Genomic DNA, 23483 nt, shown 5'->3' with positions numbered 1-23483 from the left:
ACACCAGGTATGGAGTGTCACGGTACCGGTGACTCACTCATAATGATACACGGATGCTTTAGAGTAGGCATACACCATATCAACCACAAGGGTGTAGTGGGTTAAGATGTCTTATATGTACAGTAGTATTCCCACTTTTGATTGGTAACCATACCAATACATCAATGCAATGTAGCATATGTATGCCCTTGGCCACAATTGTATTCAGTCTTGGTAAACAGAAACCCTTCCATATGAGACTATGTGGACAAACACATCCAATGTGAGCACACACAAATCTATGTCGAAACACAAAGACATTCTCCAAATCGCATGCAGCTCAGACGATGACCGACAGAAACAATTAGAGTACAGTATGGGTGTTGTATTAACTACAGAGTCTGATGTTTTGATAAAGTACAATAAGTCCCATTATACAGTCCTTTGAAAGCGTAGACGACAGAGAGGTTAAAGTCCACTTGAGAGAAAATTCACTCTGTGATTTAGGTTAGTATTGTGGAGTAACTAAGAATGTTGTTGATCCATCCTCTGTTTTCTCTTATCACAGCCATTAAACTCTGTAGCGGTTTTAAAGTCACCATTCACCTCATGGTGAAATCCCTGAACGTTTTTTCCTGAGTGGTTGGAAGGACACCTGTATGTTTGAAGTGACATATTTGTAGTGACTGGGCGTATTGATACACCACCCAAAATGTAATTAATAACTTCAACATGCTCAAAGGGATATTCAATGTCTGCTTCTATTCCTTTTTTTTACCCGTCTACCAATAGGTGCCCTTCTTTGCGAGGTGTTGGAAAACCTCCCTGGACTTTGTGATTTAATCAGTGTTTGAAATTCACTGCTCGACTGAACGACCTTTCATATAATTGTATGTGTAGGGTACAGAGACGAGGTAGTCATTAAAGAATTCTGATAAACACTATTATTGCACACAGAGTAAGTCCATACAACTTAATTTGTCACCTGTTAAGCAAATCTTTACTCCTGAACGTATTTAGGCTTGCAATAACAAAGGGGTTGCACTTTTTATTAATTTTCTAAATTGCAGAAAAAATATCTAAAAACATAATTCTACTTTGACATTATGGGCTATTGTTTGTTGACCAGTGACACAATATCTCAATTTAATACATTTTAATTCAAATTCAGGCTGTAAAAGTTATGGGGGGGAGGGGGGGTCAAGGGGTGTGAATACTTTCTGAAAGCACTGCGAGCATTCACCAGTTTGTATAGTTCACATAGGTTACCAATAATTATAGATTATTTTGAGACTTACAAAATTGTATCTATTTATGCTATACTTTGCATGCCTTGAAACCCTATTTAAAAGTTGTTAGCATTGTATTGTGTAATGTTCTACAGTAAACAAGAATGACTTCATCACTGAGTGAAAGTTCTGATGTCTGTGATAGTCCCTTGTCTTGCACAGTGTGAATGTATTGTTTCAGAGTAAGAGATACCACCAGTGTCTAGACACTGCATATCTAGATACAAGATGAACTTAGATGAGGATTTCTACAAATTCAAGAATATACTTTCATTCACTGCTAAACTGGTTTTATGAAAAGTATAGTTTGGATACTCTCAAGCAAGAAAGATAAGCAGAATTGCTGCTATCCCAGCTACTCTACATAAAGGGGAGGTCAATGCCCGTTTAGAGGAAATGTGGTACATAGATAATAACCCCTCAGTAACAGTACTTGAGAATGCTTGAATTGATTCTGTATTTACAGATCTAGAATGTAATTAACATACAATTAGCGTATAACTTACATAAATGTATTACCATAAAAACAGAGATTAACATATTCAACTGTTGAAGAGGATCATCTCCACCCAACTAGGACACTACATCAACAAACTGAATGAAAAGCTCCAAACTCATTCCCCAATCCCAACATTTAAAAAGTAGGCAGTGGCTATGGATACGGAAAATTCTCTCTTAAAGCTAAGGATCCAGATCACGTTCTGCATGTGTTATTTTACGCACACATTCATTTTTCTAACGTAGCTGCTGCTCACACTCCCCCCAGTTGTGTAAAGTACTTCATTGAAAACACTAAGTCGTTTTTGGGGTCTGTCCTTTACTATTTTTGACAATGTTTACTTTCACTTCACTACATTCCAAAAGAAAATAATGGACTTTTTACTCCATATATTTTCCCTGACACCCAAAAGTACTCGTTACATTTAGAATGCTTAGCAGGACAGGAAAATGGTCCATTCATGCACTTATCAAGAGAACATCCCTGGTCATCTCTAGTGCCTCTGATCTGACGGACTCACTAAACACACATGCTTTGTTTGTAAATGATGTTTAAGTGTTGCCGTGTGCCCCTGGCTATCCATACATTTAAAAAAGAAAACGGTGCTGTCTGGTTTGCATAATAAGGAATTTGAAATGATTCATTCTTAAGAAAATGTAAAACCAAATACTTTTAGACGAGGTACTTTCACTTGAGTCATTTTCTATTACAGTATCTTTACTTTTACTCAAGTATGACAATTGGGTACTTTTTCCACCATTGACTCCACCTCCATATTTCACTCTTTACTCACCCTCTTCTGAACCATGATGATGTTGGCTATGTCTCTGCCTCATATTTCTGAACAGCTGTCTGTTCTTCTCTGTCTGTCTGTTGTAACTAAATATTGCAGTCACCCCCAACACTTTGGAGCAAAAATAATCTGTGTTTTGTGTGATGATGTAGGCTTTACAGTGCATTCAGAAATGATTCAGACCCCCTTTTCCACATTTTGTTACAGTACAGCCTTATTCTAAAATACATTAAATCGTTTTTTAAATCATCATTCAACACACAATACTCCATAATAACAAAGCAAAAACAGGCACAGACCTGGGGAAGGGCACCGAAAAATGTCAAAGTACTGAGTAAAGGGTCTGAATACTTATCTAAATGTGAACAGTTTTTTAGGTTTAATACATTTGCAAAAAAATACCATTTAATCCATTTTCGAATAAGACTAACATAACAAAACGTGGAAAAAGGTGAGGGGTCTGAATACTTTCTGAACGCACTGCATCTTTATAGTTTCTGCCACATCCTAGTTCCTGAAAAAAGAACACTACTTGACTGCCTGTCTTCATGCACAGCTTGTTTGCAATGATGATAACATTCAATCACTCATTTTACTGCGTATCTTTGTCTTGCTACGTTCCACATCTGGGCAGCCGAACGTTCTAGGCAGCTAAGCATGTATCCGGACCGGTAAAAAGAGTCGGACAATGGGAAGTTCATTTTGTAGCAACCGGTGCCATAGTTATGCTGTATATGCTGGTATCTTGGCGAGAGTAAATAGCTGCATGTACCTCATCAGCTAAGAAGAACATGAAATCTCTAGACTGTTTGTGTCGTAAGTATGTTTGCAATACTGATTTGTTTGTATGTTTCGTATGTTTGCAATACTGAATTTTGAGTAATACATGTAAATAACTGAATCCTCACCTCCTGAAAAAAGAACATGAAATCAGGCTTATGCTTACTGAGAAATGGAATGCAATATTTGGAACAGTTTAGTGTACAACATGACGTTTGTAGGAAATTGCGCTTATGCTTAATAGCCTACTGAGGGAACGCAAGAGTTCGAACAGTTTTGTGCACAACATAAAGTCTGTAGGCTACACCAATGACCAGACAAAGGTGATCAAGGAGGAGGGAGTGGCAGTGGAGTGGGCACACTGATACAAAAAACTAAATCCTGCACATGAGCAGAAATGTCCATATTTTTAGCCTGGGAAAACTGGGATAAAGAAACTCCATGTCCGTATCCACTTCGTAACAAGTATGACCCCACCCCATGTGTGGACCCTGGGGGGGATGTAACCCAATCAGAAAAAGAAGAAGTGAGTGACAGATGGGTACCTGCTTCCCCTCGCAGGGCTTTCTCTACGGCCACGCCCCTCTCCTCCAGCATTCTTTGCTTCTCCTCCACCTGCTCCAGCTGTCTCTGGATGATCTGAGGGAGCAACGACATGCCAGAGAACAATTCAGAACACACACACACACACACACACACTAAAGCTTAATAACCTATTTTGTTGGGAAGTAATAACTAGTTATTACAGGCTATTGTGAAATGGTAGAACATGCTGCTAGCCATGTGATTTTTCTCCGTGACCAAAACATGATGACTTTCGATTTTTAGCTGATATGGGAATAATTACACAAATCAGCATATCAAACTGGTATATTGTTTTAGGTTACACGGGCAAGTATAAGAATATTTGCCAGAGCATATTTTTTTATTATAAATATTATTATTTCACATGGCGATGTGGGAAGCTAAAAAGGATAGCTAGCTTGCAATGTTTTTAGCCAAGCTGCTGCCAGCTAGCTACTACTAGCAAAGGAAACTCTTCCTTGCTTTCACAAAATAAAAAATGTTGCTCTTTCCCCAATGTGAATAGGACCGGCGAGGATATTATGTTACCAAAATGTGTCCGCTACTCCAAAAATCCCACTCCACCTACGTGCATACACGAACATAGATAAACGGAGTGAAATGTGGAGTAAACTTAACCCTAACCCTCTGAATTATCCGAGGGAGGAACGACAGGCCAGAACCCACACATATGAACACACACACACGAACATACACAAACATGGAGTGTCTCATTGCACACATATTCATAATATTTCAATGAACTGACAGTTCCCTGGACTAAAAACTTTAGTTTAAAGTTAAAGAGTTTAAAGTTCATGTCTGAAACCCTCTTAATAATTAACTTCTCAAAGTTGGATTGGTTTTGTTCTTTGGTAAAAAGGCATACTTTTTGTCTTATAAAATATTCATAAGCAGTAACACCGAGGGTGCATAGCTAATTAGTATTGTATTGATCTCTGCATGAAGTTCTGTTTTGATGATCTTCAAAGACATGAAACTGGGCTTGCCAAAATCATTCAAAATTCACAGCGGTCTTGGTTCGCAAGTTGGACCCTTCTGTGGACTCATACACAAGATCCATACTCCACCAACTACATTTTCTTCCAAAACAACATATCCTATTGACTACTTACCTGGGCTCTGTGCAGCCTCTTCAACTCCTCCTGCTTGGCCTGTCGCCGGGCAGCTTTCTGTACCCTCCGTGTCAGCTTGGCATTGAGCTCCTCCTCTGTGTAGGTTTTCTGTAACAACATTACACCGTGTTAGAGGCCTTTAGAGGGGTGCTCCCTCAGGCTCCGAGGGAACCAAGCCCTTCATATACAGGACAGCGGAACCTCACAAGTTCACAGAATGCTCAGAAGACCTTCACAGAACACTTTCTACAGGGGAGAAACCAGCTAGGGGTGACTGATAGATTGTAGATTACATTATACTATATGACATTGCAGAAAAACCCCAGAGGAGCCTTCTCCTATGGGAGAGACCAATAGCTCTCCATCCCCACAATGGGAGTAAATAGCAAACTGGTATTTCTTTCTGATAGGTGGCTATCCATTATACCAAAGATTACCATTGAGAGTACAAGAAGAGATCACCAATTCTAGAAATGGCATAGCTAGGACAAAGCTAGGACAAGCCCCACAATTAAAACTGAACAGACATAAATACACATAAAACTACAAATGTCTGAGATACCTTAGATTTCCTAGTACAATATTTCACACTTGTATTATTTCCCCAGTCTATAAATTCTCAGAAATGTATGGAAATATATGGATATTTTATGAGTTGTCCATGTCAATTTGTCATCTTTCGGTTATTATTCTTCTGCACTAAAAAGCTGGAGCGATATAGGAAAAGCGATAGTAGTATAGAGAAGTAGATTATAACAAGGAGAGGTAGCTGGAATCCAAGTGGATCCGATAGCAGCACTGGAGAACACTGGGTTGGTTAACATCAGACCAGTACAGACCAAAGATAAGCTGATTGACACCCGACCAGAGAAGACAAAGAAAAAACATGGATGGCCATATTGGAAAGTTGTCATTCATTGTGACCAGAAAAGTAAGGAGTGCAGTAGTGTTTACTTCCAGCGGGGGAGGGGGTAAGTTAGGCGGTCAAATTGACCGCTGGGGCAAAATGTAAAGAGAGGGTTAGGATAGAAGTGCAACGGTTGGCGCATGCGCAGGGGTGATATGACGTGGGTCAATGGACATGTATGCACACACTACCTTTGTGGCGTACGCTCTCTTGAACGCCAATGCGTGAGGGACATAAACAGACTTGGGGGAAGACAAAACAAAACAAACAGAAAAAACAAACAAACAAATGGAATGATTAAATGTATTAATCGGCAAAACCCCCCACAAGTCAACCCAATCACTAACACAACCAAACAGGCAATGTTAAAGGCCCCCCACCTACACAAAGATGAGGGAGCAATGATGAGTTATGGATCAACGTTACTACCAGGAATTATTCATGGAACATTCAATTAAATTATTTGTTTTTAAATTGATACCCAAGGGACAAAATGAAAAAAACATTGATGCACAACGGTTGATTAAATGAATATTAAGGGATTGTCCAAAAATAGATTATCCTGAACAGCTAACAGCAGAGCAGTCTGAGCCAAAAATAGGTGACAATAGACTACCTACTATTCCCAGGAGAAGAAGATGTACTACTTCACCTCACAGAACGGTCACTACTCAACATCACATCTCTAAAGAACAACAAACACTAAATTAACCACAGAACTAAATGAGCCCTAGTATATCTCATTGAGCGTCAGAGGGCCTATTAGGATTTAGGACTAGGTGCCTGGGTCCAAAATATGAGGAAACTTGGAGCATGTTTGTCATGCCCATTGATGCTTCAACACATGTTCCGAGACTGTTGTGACCATAACCATGGGCAAGACAATAACAACAGGAAAAGACCACTTTCCTTCTTGCCAGTTGCTTTGGAAAGTGTGTAAAAGTTTAGGATGATGAATGCGTGCCTCTGGCACTGAGATCCATCAATTCTACTGTATAAACCTCCACAAATACAGCAGCAGTGGACTAAACAAGTTTGAATTTCAACCATTTCAGCGTAATAAATGGAAATGACACTGCATATTTTGATTATTCGCTAATATGATAAGTAAAACTAATTAAATTCAACTCCCACCCTAGACGATGCCCGAGTCCAGTTATAATGTGAATATAATACTTTGCTTGCAGACAGAATAAAATTCCAATTCAATATGTAGAAAATGGAAAAGCTCCAGACCTTTTTTTTGATTACTTTTATAATTCTGTTTTGGGATGAGTTAGGGCTTCTAAATAACTTCCTGTTAAAAATAAGAATTTAGGTGATTTAGTGAAATATAGTCCTCAAACCTGTTATTGTAATTGACATTCAACATTTGAATTTTGATGCTTGTTTGAAATTCATAAGCGTTCATCCCACTGTTGCACCTGGTGTAGTACCTCTATGAATTCTTCATGATTCGATCAAGGTCTCGACCTCGTTCTCATTTTTTCTCTCTTTCTTTTTCCCTTTCCCTCAATTTTTTTCCCCTTCTCCATTTTCCTCTATTATTTCATTCTGAATGCCTGACACTAGGTCAAAGATGTCCATATGCCGCTTCGGTTAAGAGTTTAAATCATCATATGAAATAAAAAAAAATCCCACAGTGGGGGTGAGGTTTTCATTAGTGAACTGATGATAGATGAAAATAACATGACTCACATCTGCCTTAGACTTCAGGGACGACCTCTCCAGCACATCATCACATGACAGATCTGAGTCCTCAGAGAAGCTCCGGTTTCGGCGCGACTTCAAATCTGGAATGGAGAAACAAACAAAGACAGCATATCTACCTGTTATTTCTGTATGGACTTGAAGTGACCTTAACTAAAATAACTAGCCTAGAACATATAACCAAAGACTGACCAAAAGGCTTTTACCTCAAAGCCATAAGACTGCTGAACAGTTAAACGGCTACCCAGACTTTCTGCTTTTCACCCCCTACCTACATGTACATAGTACTTCAATCAATCCCCTAACCAAACCTACATGTACATATTACCTCAATCAACCACCCCGACTACATCGTACCCCAGTACACTGACTCGGTAGCGGTACTCCTTGTATATAGCCTGTGTATAGCCTCGTTATTGTTATTTTGTGTTATTTTATTGATGCTATTTTCTTTATAACTATTTGAAAATTGTCTTACTTTTTAACTGCATTGTTGGGAAAGGGCTCGTAAGTAAGCATTTCACGGTAAAGTCTACACTTGTTGTATTTGGCGCATGTGATAAATAACATTTGATTTGATATCTAGACCAAATGCCTTGATCAAGCTCTAAGCAAGTCAGTGCAGTATGGTCCATTGTAAACTACAGGCTCCATGAACTCCCTTGTTTCTCTGTCTGTCTCACCTGATGACCTCTCGAGAGGAGATGATCTCTTCTTCCCTGAATCATTGGTGGTAGAGCTGGACGGCGTGCTGGGACACGACTTGTCATCCTTATTCTTCTTCTTGTCTTTCTTGTACCCTGAGAACACTGCCTTCCACAGGGACTTGTGTTTGGGAGGTGACGGCGTCTCGTCTGCACCGTGCTTGTAGGAGAGCTGGCTCTCGTTCTTGGCTTTCTTCTCCTTCTTGTTCTTGCGTGGCGAGAAAAGGGAGCTGCGCTTCTTGCTCTTGCCTCCCGAGGTGGAGCCGTCAGAGGAGACAGTCGAGCCGTCCAGACTCTTGTTAACCTGAATGCTGAAGAAAAGCTCTGGCAAAGTCTCCGCCTTCTTTGACTCCAGAGCAATCACCGCAGATGTTTTTGGCGAGCCGGACAACTTCTTAGTACTTTTTCCGGATGTCTCTGATGAGGCCATGTTCCACACCACTTTAGCAGTTGCGGCAGAGCCCTTAGCCATGTCCGTCTCTTTCATCTTGCTGAGCTGCTTGGCCATAGCATCTTTTAGAGCTTGGCTCTTGATTGACTTCTCTCTGGCTCTCATCCGCTCTTCAGCTATTTCCTTGGCCTCAGGGGAGAACTGCTGCGCCTTATGGTTTTTTGAGGCCTGCTGGTTCCCGGGGAAATTGGCTGTTCCATTCTCCATAGCCAGGGCCATGTGAAGAGGTTTCTCCCTCTCCCTGTTGGGCCTGCTTGTGGGTGGGGTGTAGAACCTGTCCATGGTTGTGTCTGACGTCCGCTCGTCATACGTGTCCTCCACGTCGTCTGCAAACGGGATCTCTGCCACGCATTCCACAAATGACTTCCTCACCTCCTCCCGACGTGGTTTGCTGCTCTTCTCCCGTCTCATGATCACCACAGGAGCATTGACCGGAGCTGTGATTGGTGACGTGACCAGTGTAGCCCTGGGGGCAGGCTTGGGCACAGACACAGGGCTGAGTTGGGTCCTCGGTACAGGCACAGGGCTCTTGATCTTGGTGGGTGCTGCCTTGGCTGGCTCAGGTGTAGTGGGGCCATCGATCCCATTGTTCCAGGAGACATGGTGCTTCTGCTGCTGCCTTAGGGTGGCTGGCTCCTCGTTGGGTGGGGGCGGCGGGGGGCTGGAGGGCGGGGTGAGCATGGTGGAGTCGGAGGTGTTGTAACTGTCGCTGGCTGCCTGGCTGGTCTGGCTGGTGGTCGTGCTGCCATTGAGGCCCAGGCCAGAGCTGCTGCTTAGGTCCCTTTGATCCGTGGCTTTGCTCTTGGGATCCACAGGGGAGATGACCTGGCCCTCCACTGTAATGTTAAGCCTGCGGATTACCGAGCGGCCGGTGAAGGGGGAAAGCTGCTCCGACAAGTCCTCTGGGGTGTAGGACTTGGGCGAAGAGGAGTCCGGGGTGGGAACCCTACCCACAGTAACAGGACTCTTCTCTGGGGATTTGCTGCTGCTACGTTCCATTGGGGTGAGACCCAGACTCTTTCTGATCTCTGCACTCTTCAGCCAGAACTCCTCGATGATGTCCGTCTTCTTGACAGGGGTTTCCAGGTCTGATGAGTCTAGGGATTTTTGTGGCTCGGGGATAGCCCTGTCAGATGAGGCTGGTTTGACCAGCGGCGTGGAGGTGACTGCAGGGACAGGCTGAGTTCTGACGGGGGTGTCGGAGGTGAGGGATGAGGAAGGCTCTTGGCAGGGCAGGGGCTGGGCACAGATGGGAGACAGCGGGTTCCCTGTCGGGGGACACGAGCATGACGGAGAGTTAACAGGGGATTTGGTGGTAACGGTTTCGAGCAGTGGGACAGGCTGGGAGCAGATAGGGGAATGGACGGGGGAACAAACAGGGGAGCGGATGGGGGACATAGTGGGTGCAGGGTATGGAGGGCTCTTGGCATTGGGAGTCTGAGATGTCCTCTGTGGTGTTGTGATGTCCTCCAGTGGAAAAGGTTCTGGGAAAAAGTGCATGCCAGGGGATTTGACCAGGCAGGGAGAGAGGTGAGACATCTGGAAGACAAGCAGAGGAAGAGGACCATTTAAACTCTGAGAAACTCATAGAATGCCATGAGGGGGAAACATTTCGGTAACCCTTTACATTAAGTTGCCCCTATTATTACGTAACTAACACAGTAATAACTGTGTTAACACAGGAGTTATAGTCTTTACTATGCAATTACATGGCAATACCAGAGTTGATAAATATGCTCAGACCTGGTAACAACAATCGTAACAAGGAACACCCTGCCATTAACTACCGGTCATTTTCAATTAGTTAATTCTTATGTTATGACCTGGCTCAAAGGCTATACCAAATCAAGTGTAACGTTAGAACAATATAGTTACATAGGATAAACTTGTAATTATCACCCAGGAGCAAGCAACTTAATGTAATGTGAAACCCAGTAGGGTATAACCTTTATAATTACTATGTAGTTACAATGTAACAACCTTTGCAGACAATAGGCTAACGAGGAAAAATTAGGAGGAAGGACAACATTAGGTATAACTCTTTTCAGTACAAAGTAACAATATTTAACAACCAACTCAGTAATTACAATGTTGTTACACGGGATATACATGTATTTACAATGTATTTACCCAAGAACAAGCAACAATGTAAAGTTACATTTTTTTATTACTTTGTAGTTACAATAGGCTAACCAGGAGAAATAAGGAGACAGTTTGACCTTTCTTTAATGGATGACAAACCATATTCAAACCATTCAAATTCAATTCCCCATTTCAGACTCTAAGCAATAACTACTTTAGCTACTGCAGGTGGTGGTCAAGCTAGCTGGCTAGCTTTTCCCCTTCACTCACTAATGTAGCTAGCTAGCTAACTAGCTAAGTACTGGCACAATGTCAACACATTTTCCAACTCGGTCAATAAACGTTACAAAATTGTAATAAAACCTATTAAAACATTTAGTTAACAATGTTATTTCACTATTTTTTAGAGTCTTACATGCACGTTTGCACATTACAAAGAAATAGCCTGTGCCTTCCATTTTGGCTACAGAGGAGAGTGTGAGCTAAGACTTGTAATAACTAACCCAAGATAGACCAGAGCCTGTTGTTTCCAATGAGAGCAAATTAATCATAGTGGGCAGAACAAGCAAGGAGGTGGGCAGAACCAAGCACAAGCTAGTGAGATCCTATTGGCATGTTCTAGCATTTATTTGCATATTTCCGTTAGGGAACGTTAACTCTGAAGTGTACGTGTGCAATAACTCAATTAGCCCTTGCACTCCTTCTAAACAACACATTTCTTAAACTCTGGCAAAGGGTAAAGTCTGCAAAACGTAACACACTCAGTTTGTTACAGATTATAGTTTGAAAACAGAAAACTGTATGGAGATCAAATGTTTTTTTTTACTTTTATTTAACTAGGCAAGTCAGTTAAGAACAAATTCTTATTTTCAATGACAGCCTAGGAACAGTGAGTTAACTGCCTTGTTCAGGGGCAGAACGGCAGATTTTTACCTTGTCAGCTCGGGATTCGATCTTGCAACCTTTCGGTTACTAGTCCAACTCTCTAACCACCAGGCTACCTGCCGCCCCTGCCGTTTCATCGATGACGAGATTTGTAGAATGTCGACCAAAATCCATCTTGTGCCATCTGCTCCTACTGCCGGCCATTGGGCTTCCTCTCATCACCATACTTGATAGTGAGTGGAAATGTCAACAGGATGCTTCACATTTATACATCCGGTGAAATATCTGGCTCATTGTTCTATCTGTGGTGTGAGAGGTGAGAGGTAAATGTGATGTCACTTCCTGGTGAATTCGTCATTATATACAAATCTGGTATAAGTGCAAGATGCTCATGTCTCTGCCCTAACAATGGGAGTCGTTGTCCGAAAGGCGGGAAGGCAGGCAACAAGCTTAGGTCAAAGACAGTACAGTATGAAGATAGGCAGAAACTGACGCTCCAATAAAAATCCCTGATCACACTTGTAGGTGATGTCATGGCGACGTTGGCTAGCTAAGCTCAGAAACACGTCATCAGGTCTAACAGTCCTTTGATTTAAAGTTGTTTTTGACGAAAATGAAAACGGGCCAGTTTGTCGCTTTCACAAGGTTGGAGAAATAACATGTTCTTGACACAAACTAGTGGGCCTGGAACCTAGTACTATACCACATTCAAAAGGCACTTAAATATTTTGTCTTGCCCATTCACCCTCTGAATGGCACACATACACAATCCATGTCTCAAGGCTTAAAAATCCTTCTTTAACCTGTCTTCTCCGTTTCATCTATACTAGTGATTCCCAAACTTTTTATAGTCCCGTACGTACACCTTCAAACACTCAACCTCCAGCTGCGTACCCCCTCTAGCACCAGGGTCAGCGCACTCTCAAATGCTGTTTTTTGCCATCATTGTAAGCCTGCCACACACAATACAATACATTTATTAAACATAAGAATTAGTGAGAGTTTGTTACTTCCCACAAGCCGGGTTGTGACACAAAGAGCTCTTATAGGACCAAGGCACAAGTAATATAATAATAATCAATCATTTTGCTCTTTATTTAGCCATCTTACAGATACAACTTTATTTATTCATCGAAAATTGTGAAAAACTCATCACGTTAATGAGAAGGGTGTTCTTGAAAGGATGCACATAACTCTGCACTGTTGGGTTGTACTGGAGAGTCTCTCAGTCTTAAATTATTTTCCACACACAGTCTGTGCCTGTATTTATTTTTTATTTTAGTGACGGCCGAGAATCCACTCTCACATAGGTACGTGGTGCAAAGGGCATCAGTGTCTTAACAGCGTGATTTGCCAAGTCAGGATACTCTGAGCGCAGCCCAATCCAGAAATCTGCATTGGCTTCTGATTAAATTAAAAATGTTCATAGAACCGCTTGCTGCAATTTTGATGAGGCTCTCTTGTTCAAATATCGTTAAGTGGACTGAAGGCAGAGTATGAAAGGGATAACGAATCCAATTGTTTGTGTCATCCATGTTGGGAAAGTACCTGCGTAATTGCGCAACCAACTCTCCCAGGTGCTTTGCTATATCACATTGTCAGTAAGCTTGAGTTCATTTGCACACAAAAAAATCATACAAATGATGGAAAGACCTGTGTGTTGTCCTTGTTAATTAATGCAGACAGAGAATTGCTCCAACTTGTTAATCATAGCCTCAATTTTGTACCGCACATTGAATATAGTTGCAGAGAGTCCCTGTAATTCTAGATTCAGATCATTCAGGTGAGAAAAAACAGCACCCAAATAGGGGCAGCCGTGTGAGAAACTCATCATCATGCAAGCGGTCAGACAAGTGAAAATTATGGTCAGTAAAGAAAACTTTAAGCTGGTCTCTCAATTTAAAAAAAGTGTAAATACTTCGCCCCTTGATAACCAGCGCACATCTGTATGTTGTAAAAGTGTTACATGGTCGGTGCCCATATCATTGCATAGTGCAGAAAATACACGAGAATTCAGGGGCCTTGCTTTAACAAAGTTACCCATTTTCACTGTAGTGTCCAAAACGTCTTTCAAGCTTTCAGGCATTCCCTTGGCAGCAAAAGCCTCTTGGTGGATGCTGCAGTGTACCCAAGTGGCGTCAGGAGCAACTGCTTGCACGCATGTTACCACTCCACTATGTCTCCCGTTCAAGGATTTTGCACCATGAGTACAGATACCAACACATCTTGACCACCAAAGGCCATTTGATGTAACAAAGCTGTCCAAATACTTTAAAAATATCCTCTCATGTTGTCCTGGTTTCCAGAAGAGGATGTCTTTCAATTGACCACCGATAAACGTAACTGACATCCAGCTGAAGTTGGAATGTTAAATGTATTTGGCTAAGGTGTATGTAAACTCAGTTTTTCACAATTCCTGACATTTAATCCTAGTAAAGATTACCTGTCTTAGGTCAGTCAGGATCACCACTTTATCTTAATGAAATTAAATGTCAAAATAATAGTAGAGAGAATGATTTATTTAAACTTGTATTTCTTTCATCACATTCCAAGTGGGTCAGAAGTTTACACTCAATTAGTATTTGGTAGCATTGCCTTTAAATTATTTAACTAAGGTCAAAAAATGTTGGTAGCCTCCCACAAGCTTCCCACAATAAGTTGGGTGAATTTTGACCCATTCCTCCTGACAGAGCTGCTGTAACTGAGTCAGGTTTGTAGCCCTCCTTGCTCGCACACACTTTTTCAGTTCTGCCCACAAATTTTCTATGGTATTGAGTTCTGGGCTTTGTGATGGCCACTCCAATACCTTGACTTTGTTGTACTTAAGCCATTTTGCCACAACTTTGGAAGTATGCTTGGGGTCATTGTCCATTTGGAAGACCCATTTGCAACCAAGCTTTAACTTCCTGACTGATGTCTTAAGATGTTGCTTCAATATATCCACATAATTTTCCATCCTCATGTTGCCATCTATTTTGTGAAATGCACCAGTCCCTCCTGTAGCAAAGCACCCCCACAACATGATGCTGCCACCCCCGTGCTTCATGGTTCGGATGGTGTTCTTCGGCTTGCAAGCTTCCTCCTTTTTCCTCCAAACATAACGATGGTCATTATGGTCAAACAGTTCTATTTTTGTTTCCTCGGACCAGGGGACATTTCTCCAAAAAGTACAATCTTTGCCCCCATGTGCAGTTGCAAACTGTAGTCTTGTTGTTTTTATGGCGGTTTTGGAGCATTGGCTTCTTCCTTGCTGAGCGGCCTTTCAGGTTATGTCGAAATAGGACTTGTTTTACTGTGGATATAGTACTTTTAGGGTACTTTTGTACCCGTTACCTCCAGCATCTTCACATGGTCCTTTGCTGTTTTTCTGGGATTGATTTGCACTTTTCGCACCAAAATACATTAATCTCTAGGAAACCGAACGTGTCTCCTTCCTGAGCGCTATGACAGCTGCGTGGTCCCATGATGTTTATACCTGGGTATTATTGTTTGTACAGATGAACGTAGTATCTTCAGGCATTTGGAAATTGCTCCCAAGGATGAACCAGACTTGTGAACCAGAATTTGTTTTCTTGGCTGATTTATTCTGATTTTCCCATGATGTCAAGCCAAGAGGCACAGAGTTTGAAGGTAGTCCTTGAAATACATCCACAGGTACACCTCCAATTGATTCAAATTTGGTCAATTAGCCTATCAGAAGCTTCATCATTTTCTGGAATTTTCCAAGCTGTTTAAAGGCACAGTCAACTTAGTGTATGTAAACTTCTGACCCACTAGAATTGTCATACAGTGAATTATAAGTGAAATAATCTGTCTGTAAACAATTGTTGGAAAAATCACTTGTGTCATGCACAAAGTAGATGTCCTAACCAACTTGCCAAAACTATAGTTTGTTATTAACGAGTTTCAACCACTCCAACCTAAGTGTATGTAAACTTCCGACTTCAACTGTATACCAGGAGATGTGCCAGGCCCGCCACATCTGCTGACTCATGCAGCTGTAACGCATAGAATTCACTGGCTTGTACGCAAAGCCATGTCACTGATGCGTTGTGAAACAGTGTTGTTTGATGGCGGCATTGTATGTATAGTTTTTTTGGGCCTTTTCCCCCAGCATTGCCCCAGCCAAGTCCTCCACAATTGTATGGGGCTTGCCTGTCCTAGCCACTCGGTAGCTCACCATATAATACGCTTCTAGCGTAACGCTCATTCCTTCGACGATAAACGTGGATCCGACCATCACCTCTGGTGTAAGAAAACTGCAACTTGTCAGTGAAGAGCACTTTTTGCCAGTCGTGGCTGGTCCAGTGACGGTGGGTTTGTGCCCATAGGCAACGTTGTTGCCGGTGATGTCTGGTGAAGACCCTTCCTTACAACAGGCCTACAAGCCCTCAGTCCAGCCTCTCTCAGCCTATTGCGTACAGTCTGAGCACTGATGGAGTGATTGTGCGTTCCTGGTGTAACTCGGGCAGTTGTTGTTGCCATCCTGTACCTGTCCCGCAGGTGTGATGATCGGATGTACCGATTCTGTGCCAGTGTTGTTACACGTGGTCTGCCACTGCGAGGACGATCAGCTGTCCATCCTGTCTCCCTGTAGCGCTGTCTTAGACGTCTCGCAGTACAGACATACGGACATTGCAATTTATTGCCCTGCAGTCCTCATGCCTCCTTGCAGCATGCCTAAGGTACGTTCACGCAGATGAGCAGTGACCCTAGGCATCTTTCTTTTGGTGTTTTTCAGAGTCTGTAGAAAGGCCTCTTTAGTGTCCTAAGTTTTTATAACTGTGACCTTAATTGCCTACCGTCTGTAAGCTGTTAGTGTCTTAACGACTGTTCCACAGGTGTATGTTCATTAATTGCTTATGGTTCATTGAACAAGCATGGGAAACAGTGTTTAAACCCTTAACAATCAAGATCTGTGAAGTTATTTGGATTTTTACGAATTATCTTTGTAAGACAGGGTCCTGAAAAAGGGACATTTATTTTTTTGCTGAGTTTAAGTGAACCCCAAATCAATGTAGTTATCATCATATTTTCACCTCTTCGATGGTCCAACGTCCCCGTCTGTTGTTCGTTCGGTGCTTTCCAGGTAAAGGGGCAGTATCTCTTCGACTACACCAACTGTCAGTGTCCATGCTAGCTGGGCTAACAACAAAGGTAGGATTACTGATGCTAGCATTGGATGTGCTCGTGGAAGCAGAACAACTTGTGCCTTCAACAGGTGCAGGTGTAGTACTGCTGGTAGTAGCAGTACAACCAGTAGAGCTGGTATGCGTCTCTATGGACCCGGGCCTTACTTTTTTTAACCATTTATCAATTTTAGAGCAAACGGAATGAGCAGCAGCTACGTTTGGCTACATACGGAGCGTTAGTGGAATTCCCGCGAGAGAGTAACGGTTAATGTGATTGGATGTTAATTATTTGACTAGGCTACCTGTATTTGACATTGTGTTGTTATTTTGCTGAACAATTGATGGTTTCATTTTATTTTTGGCAGTGAAACGAGGCTACTCAGGCGAGAAAAAAACCTCACCCAAATGTATAGCCCTGTTGGAATATATTTTGAAAATGTGAAGATTTTTTTTTGTAAGTATTTATTTGTAAAAATTATGCCAATCAGATTTTTATTTGGCGTACACCGACGGCATTGCGCGTACCCCAGTTTGGGAATACCTGAGCTACACTAATTTAAAAATGGATTTAACAAGTGACATAATTAAGGGATAATAGCTTTCACCTGGATTCACCTGGTCAGTCTGTCATGGAAAGAGCAGGTGTTCTTAATGTGTCGTACACTCAGTGTATATCCCTTGTAACAATATTGTAATTACATGATTGGTTATTAAAGATTGTACATACAATGTAACTAAAAGGTTTATACCTAATGTTGTCCTGTCTCCTAATTTCTCCTGTTTAGACTAGTGTCCGCAAAGGTTGTTACATCGTAACTACAAAGGTTGTTACATTGTAACTACATAGTAATTATAAAGGTTATACCCTACTGGGTTTCGAGTTACATTAAGTTGCTTGCTCTTGGGTAGGAACATGACAATTACAAGTAGATCCTATGTAACTATATTGTTCTAACGTTACACTTGATTTGGTATAACCTTTAAGCCAGGTCATAACATAAAAATAAACACATTGAAAATTACTGGAAGTTAATGACAGGGTGTTCCTTGTTATAATTGTTGTTAACAGGTCTAAGCCTATTTATAAACTCTGGTATTACATGTGGATTCAATGGTAGTGGCACCTTGTAGTAACATGTAACAAGGTCAGATTTTGGTTTGAGTTGTTAACATTGTAATTCACAGGTGACTTTCAAACATGTAATCACAAAACAGTTACATAGCGGAACAAGAAAATGTGTAATAACAACAAGTTACACATGTGGAATAACCTTCAGCAGGTGAATGTGTAATTACACATTCCATGTTCCAATTGTGTAATAACTGATTTTGCAACAACACGATAACCATGTAATTATATAGTAAAGCCTATGTTACTCCTACATTGTGAGTAATAAGGGCAACTTAATGTAAAGTGTTACCAACATTTCTTACCTGTGAATCAGGCTGTGGAGTCGGTGGTTTGACTGGCAAGAGCACAACTTCCCCAACTAACTTCACTGGACTGACACTAGATTGTTCAATGCTGAAGGCGAGCCCCTGACTTTCCGACTTCTTGTCCTCTTCAGGAAACGCTTCACTGATCTCTGACTGGTGTAGAAGAGCCTCAGCCTCGGCGTCGGAGGGTATGTCTTCTGTAATAATATAGACAATAAGTATATCTTAGAACTCAATAATGTACACTACTGTTCAAATGTTTGGGGTCACGTCCAAATGTCCTTGTTTTGAAGAAAAAGCTATTTTTTTTGTCCATTAAAATACCATCAAATTGATCAGAAATACAGTGGCAGCTTCATTAAATAGTACCCGCAAAACACCAGTCTCAACGTCAACAGTGAAGAAGCCGACTCCGGCATGCAGGCCTTCGAGGCAGAGTTGCAAAGAAAAAGCCATATCTCAGACTGGCCAAATAAAATAAAAGATTAAGATGGGCAAAAGAACACAGACACTGGACAGAGGAACTCTGACTAGAAGGCCAGCATCCCAAAGTCGCCTCTTCACTGGACGTTGAGACTGGTGTTTTGCTGGTACTATTTAATGAAGCTGCCAGTTGAGGACTTATGAGGCATCTGTTTCTCAAACTAGACACTCTAATGTACTTGTCCTCTTGCTCAGTTGTGCACCGGGGCCTCCCACTCCTCTTTCTATTCTGGTTAGAGCCCGTTTGTGCTGTTCTGTGAAGGGAGTAGTACACAGCATTGTATGAGATCTTCAGCTTCTTGGCAATTTCTCGCATGGAATAGCCTTCATTTCTCAGAACAAGAATAGACTGACGAGTTTCAGGAAAAAGTTATTTGTTTCTGGCCATTTTTAGCCTGTAATCAAACCAACAAATGCTGATGCTCCAAATTCTCAACTAATCTAAAGGAGGCCAGTCTTATTGCTCATTTAATCAGCACAACAGTTTTCAGCTGTGCTAACATAATTGCAAAAAAGGTTTTCTAATGATCAATTAGCCTTTTAAAAATGATAAACTTGGATTAGCTAACACAACATGCCATTGGAACACAGGAGTGATGGTTGCTGATAATGGGCCTCTGTACGCCTATGTAGATATTCCATTAAAAAAATCTGCTGTTTCCAGCTACAATAGTCATTTACAACATTAACAATGTCTACACTGTATTTCTGATCAATTTGATGTTATTTTAAATGGACAAAATGTTTGTTTTTCTTTAAAAAACAAGGACATTTCTAAGTGACCCCAAACTTTTGAATGGTAGTGTAATTCACCATATTTGGTTGTGAGTGGAAGTGCCAACCAGATGCTTCAAATTTATACATCCGGTGAAATATCTGGCTAATTGTTTTATCTGTAGTGAGATGTGAGAGGTAAGTGTGATGTAACTTCCTGGTGAACTCACTTATACCAGAGATCGGCATATAATGATGAGATGCTCATGTCTCTGCCCTAACAATGTACTAACGAGTACATCTTTGAACCCGATAATGTACCTCACCAGTTTAACCCTTGCTGTCATCATAGCTCATAAATTACATTTGTTCATACACATTCTGTGAAACCTCACTCAAGTATTAAATTAATAATTAGAAAACTAAACAGTAGATATGTTGAAAAAGTTGGTTGCATACCCTGATCCATCTCGGTGCCCGGCTCAAAATCATGGCTGCCAACTTCTACTTCCGGGTCCTCATCCTCACAGGTCTCTGAGGGCACAGGAGAGCGAGGAAACAGTTAAACAGGGTACCAACTGAGCTTTTAGTTGGTTCAACTAGGGCTGTGGCGGTCATTACATTTTGTAATTGACCGTTAATTAACATAAACACATTTAGCATAGCCTACAAGCCACTCATGCAGAACTTTGGAATATCTACATTTCAATAAATGTTTAATAAATCCATGTAATATAGCCTACACTATCACAATAAATCTATTATTTTCTGAGAGGTCTAAAGAAACATGATATGAAGAAAATGTAGTCTATTTCAGAATAACAGAATAGCATACTCTGCGTTGTACTTACAGTGGGGCAAAAAAGTATTTAGTCAGCCACCAATTGTGCAAGTTCTCCCACTTAAAAAGATGAGGCCTGTAATTTTCATCATAGGTACACTTCAACTATGACAGACAAAATGAGGGAAAAAAAATCCAGAAAATCACATTGTAGGATTTTTAATGAATTTATTTGCAAATTATGGTGGAAAATAAGTATTTGGTCAATATCAAAAGTTTCTCAATACTTTGTTATATACCCTTTGTTGGAAATGACAGAGGTCAAATGTTTTCTGTAAGTCTTCACAAGGTTTTCACACACTGTTGCTGGTATTTTGGCCCATTCCTCCATGCAGATCTCCTCTAGAGCAGTGATGTTTTGGGGCTGTTGCTGGGCAACACAGACTTTCAACTCCCTCCAAAGATGTTCTATGGGGTTGAGATCTGGAGACTGGCTAGGCCACTCCAGGATCTTGAAATGCTTCTTACGAAGCCATTCCTTCATTGCCCGGGCGGTGTGTTTGGGATCATTGTCATGCTGAAAGACCCAGCCATGTTTCATCTTCAATGCCCTTGCTGATGGAAGGAGGTTTTCACTCAAAATCTCACGATACATGGCCGCATTCTTTCCTTTACACGGATCAGTCGTCCTGGTCCCTTTGCAGAAAAACAGCCCCAAAGCATGATGTTTCCACCCCCATGCTTCACAGTAGGTATGGTGTTCTTTGGATGCAACTCAGCATTCTTTGTCCTCCAAACACGACAAGTTGAGTTTTTACCAAAAAGTTATATTTTGGTTTCATCTGACCATATGACATTCTCCCAATCTTCTTCTGGGTCATCCAAATGCTCTCTAGCAAACTTCAGACGGGCCTGGACATGTACTGGCTTAAGCAGGGGGACACGTCTGGCACTGCAGGATTTGAGTCCCTAGCGGCGTAGTGTATTACTGGTGGTAGGCTTTGTTACTTTGGTCCCAGCTCTTTAGGTCATTTACTAGGTTCTGGGATTTTTGCTCACCGTTCTTGTGATCATTTTGACACCACGGGGTGAGATCTTGCGTGGAGCCCCAGATCGAGGGAGATTATCAGTGGTCTTGTATGTCTTCCATTTCCTAATAATTGCTCCCACAGTTGATTTCTTCAAACCAAGCTGCTTACCTTTTGAAGATTCAGTCTTCCCAGCCTGGTGCAGGTCTACAATTTTGTTTCTGGTGTCCTTTGACAGCTCTTTGGTCTTGACTGTTTGAGGTTGTGGACAGATGTCTTTTGTACTGATAACAAGTTCAAACAGGTGCCATTAATACAGGTAACGAGGAGCCTCAAAGAATAAGTTACAGGTCTGTGAGAGCCAGAAATCTTGCTTGTTTGTAGGTGACCAAATACTTATTTTCCACCATAATTTGCAAATACATTTATTAAAAATCCTACAATGTGATTGTCGGGATTCTTTTCTCATTTTGTCTGTCATAGTTAAAGTGTACCTATGATCAAAATTACATGCCTCTCATCTTTTTAAGTGGGAGAACTTGCACAATTGGTGGCTGACTAAATACTTTTTTGCCCCACTGTACGTTAGTTAGGTCCTGATCTGGCTATGCCATATTGCTGTGGGCTACACTAGTTAATTTAGCAGACAAGATTTTGTTAGAATTCCGTGGCATTATTTTATTATTTTATAATACAATTGAACATACTGTAGCTGAATAAAATAGAAAGGATATTTTCTCCAAATGATTTGAGGACGCACATGCGGCTGTTCTGTGTTGAACGGTTAACAAAGAAACAGGTGCTCTTATATGCTTAATTTAGAGTTATTTATGTAACTTTAGTTGTGATACAAATTTTGGGCTGTATGATTTGATTTTTAATACATTCTAGGCTAAATGATGCGACTAATGATGATTTGAAAAAAGTTGCATGAAAGCCATGAGCTCAGCTTTGGTTTTCGCACAGGCTGCACACACTTTAGTCTCTCATTCACAAATTTGACAAGCAATTGATAATCCCTCGAATTTCCCAGCTGCAAAAAAGAAAATCCCCTAAAAAAAAAATCAATGCCTTTAGCGGCCAGTTGCCGTTGTGCCACTTTCTCCCGCTGCGTGCCGAAGCACCTTTCACTCACATGGCTTTCAGTCACGTGATCGGGTCTTTCTCACAGGCTATAAGTGAAGACGGACACATCGGGGACGTAACCTTGTGTGTCCTTATCCAATTCCAAGGCACATTTTGAAGATATTGGAAGTACAGTCCACATTTACTTTTCGTCAGCCAACAAGATGAGTAGGCCTAACGAACAGCAAAAGCACTAGCCTATGTCAATCTACTATCCCTCATAGTAGAAAGGTTGACCTATTCTATTCTGTGCAAGAAATAAATATTCCAAACAGTCAGACAGATTCCAAATTAATACAACCACTAGCATGAAAAAAACTGTTTGACACAATGAGCTTGACGCAACAGATGAGAACGTTTAACCTGTTGAGTGTAGGGGGCAGGATTATGATGTTTGGATGAAAAACGTACCCAAATGAAACTGCCTATTTCTCAGGCCCAGAATCTAGAATATGCATATAATTGACAGATTAGGATAGAAAACTCTAAAGTTTCTAAAACTGTCAAAATATTGTCGGTGAGTATAACAGAACTGATATTGCAGGCGAAAACCTGAGGAAAATCCAACCCGGAAGTGCTGTTTTTCCTGAAAGCTCTCTTGCCTGCCTTCATTCCATTGCCTGCCTTCACTCCATTTAAAGGGATATCAACCAGATTCCTTTCCTATGGCTTCCCCATGGTGTGCACAGTCTTTAGACACAGTTTCAGGCTTTTATTTTGAAAAATGAGCAAGAAAGATCACATCGCGGAATTGTATGGCTGGGTGCCAGCAGTGTCTTGCATGTGCAACAGCTTGGAGCAGACATTTTCTCTCTCTCTCCTATTGAAGAGCGCTACAGTCCCGGTTGAAATATTATCGATTATATATTGTAAAAACAACCTGAGGATTGATTAGAAAAAAACTTTGACATGTTTCTACGAACTTTACGGATACTATTTAGAACTTCCGTCTGCCTGGTCGTGACCGCACGAGCCTGTGGATTTCTGAACATAACGCGCCAACC

At 41.3% G+C, this 23483-nt stretch overlaps 1 protein-coding gene across 28 annotated transcripts in view; it reads right to left on the bottom strand.

The window, feature by feature from the left end:
• The window catches only part of LOC110498015 (protein-methionine sulfoxide oxidase mical3a), a 117291-nt gene that overhangs the window by 11197 nt on the left and 82611 nt on the right, over positions 1–23483 (bottom strand). For 22 of the 28 annotated variants that reach the window (XR_005038559.1, XR_005038560.1, XM_036957300.1 and 19 more), the window contains 7 exons: positions 20005–20079; positions 18346–18545; positions 8341–10351; positions 7646–7740; positions 6139–6189; positions 5041–5148; positions 3886–3979 (listed from right to left, as the gene is read on the bottom strand). Coding sequence is in view for 26 of the 28 variants with exons in the window: in XM_036957300.1 (XP_036813195.1) it covers positions 3886–3979; positions 5041–5148; positions 6139–6189; positions 7646–7740; positions 8341–10351; positions 18346–18545; positions 20005–20079 (2634 nt within the window). In the remaining 2 variants the exon portion in view is untranslated. The remainder of the gene's footprint in view (positions 1–3885; positions 3980–5040; positions 5149–6138; positions 6190–7645; positions 7741–8340; positions 10352–18345; positions 18546–20004; positions 20080–23483) is intronic. The other 6 variants (XM_036957310.1, XM_036957330.1, XM_036957354.1 and 3 more) reach the window with 2 other exon arrangements.

This window comes from Oncorhynchus mykiss, chromosome 2 (genome assembly GCF_013265735.2).
Source record: "Oncorhynchus mykiss isolate Arlee chromosome 2, USDA_OmykA_1.1, whole genome shotgun sequence".
Classification (NCBI taxonomy): Eukaryota; Metazoa; Chordata; class Actinopteri; order Salmoniformes; family Salmonidae; genus Oncorhynchus; species Oncorhynchus mykiss.
Note: the sequence above shows the minus strand (reverse complement) of the source record. Positions and strands in the feature narration are given on the sequence as shown.